Consider the following 11508-nt stretch of genomic DNA (forward strand, 5'->3'; position numbering starts at 1 on the left):
ACGATGCCTAAAATTCCTCAATACTCAAGTACACAACCTTTTCTAAAAGTTGCTTATTAACAATAAGCTACACTCTCTAGCCAAAGGACACAAAATTTTGTCAAACGCACATATAGTCAATTACCCACGTATATAAATGCTAATATATATATATATATATATATGTGCAACAACATAGTCCAAAGCTCAAACCAAAAAATTAACTTGCTCACATCAAACAACAATAATGTCTCCGTTAAAGTTCACCACCGCATTCCTCTGTTTCATACTTCTCTATTCTCTTCTCCAAACCGACTCTGAAGCAAGCAGTCTAACTTACTACTGCACAACAGATGGGAATTTCACCTCCAACGACACATTCGACATGAACTCGATGTTAGAGAGATTGTAATATATCTCTCAATTTCGATATCACAAAATTGGCTTAAAACACATTCGGAAAGAGGGGACGGACACAAGCGCGCGCTGCAGCGCGCAGGAGCGTACGCTGCAGCGCACGGATGCGCTGGGGCGCTGCAGCCTGCGCAAAACAGACCTCTCGGGTCTGTTTTGCTAAGCCCGCGCGCTGCAGGGCACAGCAGCGTGCGCTGCAGCACACGGACGCGCTGCAGCGCGCACAAAACAGACCTCTCAGGTCTGTTTTGCATAGCCCGAGCGCTGCAGCGTGAATGTCATCCGCTGCAGTGCAAATTGTTAACGGAAAATGTGTTTTTGTGTGTTTTAGTGATATGAAAAGGTCTCGAACCATTGCATCTATTTGTGATATGTTTGCTCACATATCTGAGCACTTATTAACAATAGAAATAACTATTGATATAAGTGCATCAGCATATAAAAGATAACCTTCAAATTGAAAAGGTATCTTTATGTGAAAGGTTGTAACACTTAAAGAGGATGGATGCATCCCTATCTTTATTTGATAGACTTCAGAAAATACAGATTATTATTGTTCTGGAACTCAATATTTTTTACTGGATATTGTGTTTAAGGGTTTGTTGTATCTTGGGGGTAATTTGCCATTTAAAACTCATTAGCAAACTTTGAGAAGTGAGGGCAAATAAAACCTTAAAGGAAAGTATTCCTATACGCCTCAAACCCTCTTTCTGCTTTCTCTATTCTTTTCATCCTCCCAATTCCGAATTTTTCAACACTTGAAAGAGCTCCTTGGCTACTTCAACTATGAAATAGGCAAACGATCAGAGAGATTTCACGCTCGGTTCGAAAGGCCACAGTCCTGCACAAGTCCACGGCATCGCGCAGTGCAACTATGGCGTCTTGGCCGCAGATTGCAAGAGCTGCATTGACGAGGCGGGCAATGAGATCCTCAAAACCTGCCTTTACAGCAAAGAGGCAATAATGCTCTATGACAGCTGTCTGTTGCAATATTCCAACTGGAGCTTTTTCGGAAAAGTCAAGGACTACCAACTGCGCGTTGGTTTCTGCTCGGAGCAGAATGTGAGCCAGCCTGCAGCGGCGGCTTTTGACGGGGCGAGGACTCAGCTGCTGAAGAGTACCACCGCTGAGATCATTCGAACAGCGAGGATGTTGGCGACGAGGGAGTTACAGGTGGATGGATCCACCAGGCTCTATGCATTGGCTAAGTGCAGGAGAGATCTCTCAAACTTTGACTGTGGAAAGTGCCTTGATGGCGCGGTTTCTAAAATTTAGTTTTATGCTGGGAAGCAGGGAGGGAGGGTTCTTGCTGAGAGTTGCTGTAACGACCCTGACTACGTGGCCGTTACATAATTATAACTGTGTTTTGATATTAACTGTAACGACCCTACTGAATAGCTGTCACTGTTACTAATTTTAAACATATATTTTCTGAAACTCCTAAAATTTGAGAGACTTTTTTTTAAATGCTACCTAGAATGCTGTAGCATTTTTTTAAAATGCTGTATGAATGCTGTAGCATTTTATTTTTAAAATGCTATATAAAATGTTGTAGTATTTTCTTTAAAATGCTGTATAGAATGTTGTAGCATTCTGAGCACAAATTTCTTTCTCTTAAAGAACTATATCATTTTTTTTAAACTTATTGTAATGATATAAATTTTGGTTTCCACTTTTGAACATAGCAAAGTGTTTATACTTCAAAAACAATTCCTTTTCTAAAGCATGAATTTACACATAGTTATATTTGTACTTCTCAAAATCCTGCTAGCTTACACAAACTTAATAATTATACTGCAAACTTTCAAAATACAAGTTCATAGACATATTCAACAAAATCTTTCTAAAACCTTAAACTGTTGCGGAAATAACTGCGTGTGGTATCCATTCCCCAACCTCCACTTCGCTCATCCGCTGCCATGCCATCAGTCCATCAAACACTATGTGCAGGTTGCTTACCTATTGTATAAATACTCTAAAATGAGCTTTTGCTCAACAAGTAGGAACTATTACTCGCAAAATAACTGAAAGTTCACATAAAAGATATGCATGAACTGCTTATGCTGATGTATGATGTCTTATCAAAGTTTTATTGTCTGTGTTTTACTATTTGAACTTATCTTACTGACTGATGGGCCCGAGTGCTCATACCACTTGCGCATAATCATCGAGACGTGATGGTGTGCAAGGTCCCCAACGACACCGTAATTATAAACTAAAATGAATGCCTTGCTCTCATAGGACTTTATTTTTTTTTTCTTCTCCTTGCGGAGCCTGAGTTACATCCCTCTTAGAGGCTGGTGTGGTACTCAACTGAGATTATTCTTATAAGTTCCTCTTGACTTATTAAAGTGTATGCAATATGACATAGCATAGCATACTATAACATGGAATGTACTCAAACACATATAATTCATGTGCACTACTTAACTGTATGTAATATGACATAGCATAGCATACTATAACATGAATTGTACTCAAACACGTATAATTCATGTGTATTGTTTATTTTAAAATCTATTTATACTGTAGGCGAGATTCCTACTTACCTGTTTTAGGAAGTGAAATCCTCTATTCGCCAAAGAGTCTGTTCTCTTTCTTTCTTGCTTATGAGAATTAACACCCATTAAGAATGTGAGATTAACTATCACTTGTTATTCTATTTTAGCAAGCTTGAAGAAAGTCTAACTTCTCTATTTATGGCTCCCCTTCTCTTTTCCCATCTTTAGGATTGTAAAACCTTTTTTTAATTTAAAGATTAGGTTTATTGAATCCTAATTACCTTACTTTTTTTTAGCAAAGTCTGAAATTGACATATTTTTCTGAGATTATACTTCGAGTTTTTCAACGAACTCCTTTGTTCAACACCAAAACTATTTTAATAGTTATGTAGTGTTTTCTAAGAAAATAGTTTAAAACTTCTATTTAGAGCTAAAACTAAGTTTAGCCTCAAATTCTAGAACTAAAACTAGATTTAACTTTAAATTCTCAAACTAAATTTCAGCGGAATTTTGCCTTATTTTCTGTGTTTCCTGAGCTATCCTTAGCTCGATTTATCCGTTACTTCATCTTCTAATTATAGCTAACAATCTTTCTCATATAATTTAATCAACTTAGGAACCATACTCTAGGGTTCCATCAAATTTCTCACAAGGATTTTCATATCTAAAAGTTGCTAGAAACATAATCTAACAACCACAAATTCATCCTTTAAACACTAAACTTTCAATTCCTTCATCAATTGAAACTTAATCATCAACTTAGCAAGCTTTCTTCATAATCTCTACCACATCCAAACCATTCAGCCAAGGTAAAAAAAAGGAGAGGAAAACTGAATCTCACCTTAGAAGAATGAAGAACAAACTCCGGAATCACCAATCCTCAGTAGTTCGATCGATTCCCGCTTAAAACTTGTTTTTCTTCACCTTTGGTAATTTTTTTCTTCTTCTCTCTCTTGGATGGACTCTCACGGTTTTTGACATAAAAAATGAACATTTGGGGATATTTTTATCTCTTAAAAACCGGACTTAATAAAGTGGGAGGACTAAAATGCAATTTGACACTTTTGAGGGACCTTTTTGTAAAATTTCACCAAAATATCTCATTTCTTGGCTTCTTGTACAAGCTTGGCCGGCCACCTCACTGAGCAAGTGGCATGATCTCAGCCCTTTACCTAAAAAGTTACTTTAAATCTCAACCATTGGTCATTTAATAATTATCCTATTTTGATTCAGCTTAATTTCCTGTCCAGTACGTGTTTTATCTGCGTTTTTCGGACAGTTGGTCGACTTAGTCAACTTTGACCATTCTTGACTAACTTTTTGAGAGTGACGTTTTGGTTGACTCTTGGTCAACAAACTTTGACTCGGTCCACTTAAATCAGTCAAAACCCTAATTTTCTCGATTCGACCTTCCGGACCCATCTTTCGTCCGTTTTTCATTTTGTTCATTTCTAAAACCTTAAAATTGATGTTTTTCAATCCTTTTTCACTTCTTAACCTTAAGATTCATGTGTTGGCCCACTTGTGGGTTTAACACAGTATTCTGCACTCCTTCTTTATTGCAGTTTGAAATTCGGTAACGGTATCTTACATAACTTAAATTTCTAATTGTTTACTTGATGTCATCTTAAGCAAGGTTTTGTGAACACTTGGTAATCACCCCTTAATGTTCTATTCTTATAGCTATTCTTATTACTTCATACTATCTTTTGAGAATTTACTTAGTTGGCAGGAAATTTCAGTTCCCGAATTTGTCAACTTCTAAACTCATATTGCATCTGAATTTCTTTACTGAAACACCACCCCTTTAATTTCCTCTTATCTGTTTGGAATTTAAGAGTTTTCTCTTTAAATGTCAAAGCATTTCTCTATACGCTACTAACATTATACTACACTTCCTAAGATTAGGGGTCTCCAATTGTATATGCACTGAGAATTCTTCCGCTTTAATTGCGGTAAGAATTTATCAACTGAATTCACTGGTTCTTAAAATATGAACTAATCATAAAACTTACTACAGAATTTAAGAATATTGATATTAATTCCATAAATCTTTCAGTCACAAAATATGACAGTATATTACTGAAAAAAATCATTGACTTAAATAAATAAATAAATTTACATTATTTAATTTTATGATTTTCTCGGTCATTACAGTTGCAGCATAAGATATGAAGTCTACAAATTCTACCCTTAGAGAATTATTAATCTTGTGGGATTAATCATCATATATTGTGTGAACCATGGTAATGTCACATTGATAATAACATATATATATTTATTTATTTAGGTAATGGCCTAATAGATTTGTCTTTAATCACTCGCGTGTTGTGAGTTTGCATCATGGTTTGCTTGTGATCTTTAACATGAATTTTTCCTTTGATTTAACAATAAAATAGTACTTGTTGGGAGATTCTCATATTTGATCAGGGAGTTGACAAGCTAAACATTGAAAATTTGAAGGAAAGTTAAAAATGGTATAAAAAAAAATGACAAAAAAAAAACACACCAAAAAAGAGTGTGTGCATTCTCATACTGTACGCGCGCGTGCTCAGGCCTCGTGATATGTTCATGTGTGTATGTAATTTTAGTGAAGACAATCCATCGATCCATTATTTGTTCCATTAATGCACTTTATTGCACTATATACATAGATCTTCAAGGTTTAAAAAAAAAATGCTTAAAGAAACTGCTGAGCACCACAATTAATAAATAGTGGATCTCATCTATGAGTATCGTGTTGTGGGACCTACTCTTTATTTGTGTCGTTAAATACCACTAGTATCCTTAGTCCAGCAACATAAATAATACTACACTAGCTAAATATGAGACTAGTTACTACTTAATGATGAGCTGTTTCTAAAATGAAAAGAATTTTTATCTTTTGAGATTCATCTATGGTTAGTTGTCTCTTCATATTTTGCAAATCTTTCTTTTGCTATAAACTTTTGAGCAACACTTGCACTCAACTTCTAGTACTAATAGCCCTTTTTTTTTTTTTAAAGAAAAAATTCTAGTATTAATAAGCTATATTGTTGCAACAAGAAATGCCTTCACTTTTTAGTACTATTTCCTTTTTTTTCTTTTTAAATACCTTTACTACTGTTTTTGTTTTATTTCCTTTACATATACATCACTTGTAAGTAGTGTTAATTACTTTAATCCTTCCGTTCACATGGACACAGTTTAGACACATAATCTTTACCAAAATATTGCACAAACTTGCCAATCACATGCAGCCAAAAGGCCATGTTGCAACCTTCTTTTATTCCTCTCTCTTTTGTTGTAGCTAAAATGAGAATTGCAATTTAATGTTATTCTAACAGAAGAGCTTTGTTCTTAAGTAAAATAATCTCCGACATAGCATATCATATTCTATATATACAAAGACACACAACATTGTCCGTGTATAGCTCAAACCACATATTGGCATGTCAAACAATATGTCTTCCTCAAAGTTCTTCACCTATTTCCTGTGTCTTCTAACTTCCTATTTCCTTCCTCAAAGCGGTTTCGGCTCTCTTTACTCCGTTTGCTCAACCTCATATAACTTCTCCTGCAAATCCAATGATTCTTATGGAACAAACACGAAGGAGCTCATGAACTATCTAAAGTACGAAATGAATGCTAAGGGATTTGTTCTTGGTTCAAAAGGCCAAGGCAACAACCAAGTACACGGGCTTGCGCTATGTAGCATAGGCCTCTCGGCCGAAGAATGCAAAGCCTGCTTATCCGACGCGGGGAATGAAATCCACCAAAAGTGCCCTTACAGTAAAATCGCGATCATTGGTATGAAAAATGTCTTTTGAAGTACTCAAACAAGAACTTCTTCGGTCAAATTTACAACCAAAAAGCTTTCTATGTACCAAGATCAGAAAATGTAAGTGAGCTGGTGTTGTTTGATATGGGGAAGATCTATATGTTGAGCAATGTTTCCAAGATGGCTTGTCAAGACTCAAGAATGGCTGCGACGGGAGAGCTACAGCTTGATGGATCGATGACACTCTATGGTTCGGCTCAGTGCACGAGGGACCTTTCTAGCTATGATTGTGGGAAGTGTCTGGATGGTGCAATTTCATTACTTCAGAGTTGCTGCCAAAGACAAGAAGGAGCAAGGGTTTCTACCGAAAGTTGCAGCATAAGATATGAGATTTACAAGTTTTTCAACATGACCTCCAAGTAAAGCAAAAGAAAAAAAGTTGTGGAGTAGTTTATATTACACTTTACTAGTACTAAGTAAATTAACTATTCCACTGTTAAAGGGTGCGGAAATAGTCCATAACTGGCCTTTTTATTTGAGCCTTAGCATAGCATGTTATGCCTTAATAAATTCTATGCTAGTATATCAGATTGGTACTATTTAATGTTGTATGAATAGTCTTATATTTATTTATTTGGATTGGAGACTACCATGATTTTTCGAGATATTGATAAGGGGCATAAAGAAAACGTCTCAAAAAAAAAAAATCCTCTAGCCATGGTGATAAGAAAAACGTGATGTTTGGGACAAAAGAAGCGAGGATTTATGATGAGATTTTTATCCGGTTCATAAGTAGTATATTATAATAACTACAAGCAGAAATGTCTATTTTTCTACTAGTTAATCCCACAAGAAGATTTTTATGATAGGTCTTGAAAAAGTGGGTTACCGTTAATTTTCTATTTTTAACTGTAAAATATCATACACTATATGTTTTACATATATATATATATATATTAGTTTGATGTGATTTGACCAAATCCTTAAATGATCAGACAGGCACCACTAGTAACCACTAGTAAGAGGCCTTATCGTAGAGGGACCCCATCTTTACATGTACCTATGTAGTATTTTCAGTTTCATGATGATGCCTAATTTTCCTGGTTTGTTGTCTTCACTAGGAGGACTCACTCCAAATTGTTTTATGATATCTAAATGTTGTGCATTCAAACTATCTGCATGGTAATGCTTTTCCCAGTGTGTTTGACCATCATATTCTGATATTTTGTAGCTTCTGAAGACTATACTTGTTCGTTTTGTCTTTTCCTTTTGCTTTGTTTTTCAGGCCTCCTAAAGTGTGAACCTAGTTCCTCTCCAGAAGGGCTTTATTTTTTAGTTTTCTTTATTTTTTTTAAATAAAAAAGGTTTGTAAACTTGGTCCTACTTTGTTGCTTCTTTTACCAGAAAAGGTAGTTAAATATTGCTGGCGACTCAGTAATTGTCTTTTCTTGGAGTAGTTTTGTTTTCATCATGGAGAGTGGGTCATATGAGGTATTTGATTTTAATAAATGATGTTTTTAATATTACAAGCCCAAAAAAAAAGAAGGTGATGCTTTTAATATTTGACTTTTCTGGTGTGTAATAAAATGTTTCTTCAATGTATGCAAATTGGTGAATTACAGTATTAGTATGATAGAGACTGGAAGATTTTGTCCTCCTCCGTGGAACTTTACAATTGGCTGAAAAAAAAAAGTATTTAGGTTATGACTCATCAACTGAAGGGGAACCGAAAAAAAAAAAAAAAAGACCAACAAAGCAAGAGGTTGCAGAGGACTCTGAATTTATTCATATCATACAAATTAGCATTGTTTATCCCCAATTTCGTATTCCTTTGCTTTTCCTGTTTTGGTTCTAGTCGTTACATTGTACAATGCAATTGTTTTCATCTTATACTCTCTTTTTACTCTTCCTTCCATGTATTCATCATATTTTTAGCCTCATTGAAGCCCAAATCTTCATGTACAGCAACTGCATTAACTCTACAAATTACATATCCGGAAGTGTCTACAAGCAAAACTTGAACCTCACCCTCGCTTCCCTCGTCGCCAACACTTCTCTAATCGGCTTCAACGTCACTAGCACCGGTCAAAACCCGGATGTCGTCTATGGCCTTGTCCAATGCAGAGGAGACATCTCATCCCAGGATTGCCAAACTTGCGTGAGCACAGCGGCTGCAAACATCAGGCTTAACAGCTCCAACCAGAAGGTGGCTTCCATAGGCTATGACAATTGTCAGATACGCTACTCCAACTGGAGATTCTTCTCCACTATGGATAGTTATCCAAGAATTGTGTTACTTAATAAGAACAATGCGACTGAGCCGGTTGCTTTTCACCGGTGGTTGAAAAACTTGGTCGAAAATCTGTCGTCAGTTGCGGCATCAGACGCTTCAAGATTTGCTGTTGGGAGCACCAACTACACGGATGTTGACAAACTCTATGCATTGTTGCAGTGCACCAGAGACTTATCAGAAAAGAACTGCTTGTCTTGCCTTCAAGATATTTTCAGCTACATTCCTCGAGAGTATGGTACGAAAATCGGGTGTCAGATATATTCTCTGAGTTGCAATCTCCGCTACGAGACAGGTCAATTTTTTCAGTCAACAGTACAACTTTCATCACCTGAAACTGCACCTTCTCCATCTGTTAATTCATTGCTTGAGCCTGTTAAGTATTTTTATTAGTTGGTAATTTATTGGCAATCTTGTAAAAATTCAAAAAATAGGTTCAAGAAGATTTCGTATTGTAAAAGAAGATTCAGAATCAGATTTGAAGTTTAAGATTACAGATAAGATATTGGTTGAGATTTGGAGAAGATAAAGCATATTATGGTTTGGTTTGAATTTCAAAGAGAGCTTTATCTACAAAAGTGGATTTAGTGATAAATGAGAGATATAGCACGTGGAGATCAAGCAAAGTTTATCTTTGAAATATATATATCTATATATATATTTGTGCGTGAATGATTTTGATGGGCATTGATATGGAGATGGCTAAGGGTATATATAATATTTGAATCGGATTTGGATAAGGTGGATTCAAAAGGAGATTTAGTTTTTAGTTTGAATTTAAAAAGATGCTCAACGTGGAGAGAATATGCAGGAAGCTTTATTTAAGGTTTCATTGTAGCTGATAATGTGGAGAGGTTTTAATAGAATATTTTTAGAAAAGTGTCTGTGAGTTTTTGTGAGCCTAGTGTGCTATTGAGATCGTCATTCGGAAGAAAGATTTGTTGCTTTCGGGAGGAAGCTCTGCTGGTCGAAGGGAGTTCACCGTGCAGTTTTGAAGACGTGTGGTGCACGCTAAACAATCACTGTGGAGATTCATCACAACGGCGTCATTGTCTAGGAGGGAGTCCTTAAATGAATAAGTCCGTCTGGTGTCTGTAATTTCTGGAACATAGTGAACTGTTTATTGTCTGGGTGTGGCCCCGCAGAGTAGGTATGCGCACCGAACTGAGATATCATATTGTGTGTTCCTTTACTTTCTGCACTTTATTTTGCTCGAACAACTGAACGTAATTAACCCAGATCTAACAAGTGGTATCAGAGCGGTTTACTGACCATAAGTTTGGTGAGATCTTGGAGAGTTGATCTGTTATGTTTGGAATGGATTTTCTAAAGGAAGGAGGTTCAGTTGTACGTCCCCCTCTGCTCGATGGTTCAAATTATTCATACTGGAAGGCCCGGATGAAGGCTTTCATCAAGGCTCAAGATGAAAGAGCATGGCGTGCAATCCTGATCGGATGGAAGCATCCAAAAACAAAGGATGCAAAAGGAAAGGAGATTCTCAAGCCTGAAGAGTCATGGAGCACTGATGAAGACAGGTTGGCCAACTACAACTCACGTGCGCTTAATGCAATATTCAATGGAGTGGATGTTCACCAATTCAAAATGATATCCATATGTGAATCGGCAAAAGAAGCATGGGAGATTCTAGAGGTGGCTCATGAAGGAACAGCCACGGTTAGACAATCAAAATTGAATATGCTCACAACCAGGTTCGAAACTCTTCAAATGCATGAAATTGAAACTATTTTTGAATTTAATTCACGGTTGTGTGATATAGCTAATGAATCCTTTGCTCTTGGTGAAAAAATTCCCGAGGCAAAACTTGTCAGCAAGAAGTTGAGATCATTACCATAGAGATTTGCCTACAAAGTCACTGCCATTGAAGAGGTGAAAGACACTGAGACCATGAGACTTGATGAATTGATGGGATCACTGAGGACATTTGAAATGAATATGAGTCAAAATAAGAAGGAGATGGAGATTTCTCAGGGGATTGCCTTCCAAGCCGAAGTGGAAGATAATGTTGAAGAAGAAGATGAAGACTTAGCAGAGTCTCTTACTCGATTGACTAAAAATTTCAATAGGGTGATGAAAAAGTTTAACGAGAAGAACCAAACTCCAACTTTCAACGACTCCAACAATTTTCAGAAAAATAAGGGGGCTACAAATTCCTCTAATGATAAGAAGAAGAATAGGAGAATATAATGCCGGGAGTGCGACGATTATCGTCACATTCAGTCTGAGTATGCTAACACTCTCAAAAAGAGGAAGAAGTCTCTCAACGTCACATGGAGTGATGAGGATTCTGAAGGCAACCAGGAAGATGATGATCATGTGAACAACTATGTTGCGTTTAATGTCTACCAAGATGTTCCAAACTGCAGTGTTATAGATCGTGTCACAGCTCATGTTGCTGTTGGGAATGGTGTCCTAGAAGCATGAGATGTAATAGGATATTTATTATTTATTTAATAAAAGAGTTTATTCATTATTTTATGTGCATATATTTATGAATATTTTATGAATATCAATAAAAATTCCATGATTATTTATGTAACCTTAAA

At 36.3% G+C, this 11508-nt stretch overlaps 1 protein-coding gene across 1 annotated transcript; it reads left to right on the top strand.

The window, feature by feature from the left end:
* The first annotated feature begins 500 nt into the window (after positions 1-500).
* LOC21401255 (cysteine-rich repeat secretory protein 38) lies at positions 501-1668 on the top strand. Its single transcript, XM_024174216.1, has 2 exons — positions 501-542; positions 1189-1668. Exons 1-2 carry the CDS (start codon positions 501-503, stop codon positions 1666-1668), a joined length of 522 nt encoding a protein of 173 aa, XP_024029984.1.
* Positions 1669-11508: the final 9840 nt, after the last annotated feature.

This window comes from Morus notabilis, unplaced genomic scaffold (genome assembly GCF_000414095.1).
Source record: "Morus notabilis unplaced genomic scaffold, ASM41409v2 Scaffold199, whole genome shotgun sequence".
Taxonomy (NCBI): domain Eukaryota; kingdom Viridiplantae; phylum Streptophyta; class Magnoliopsida; order Rosales; family Moraceae; genus Morus; species Morus notabilis.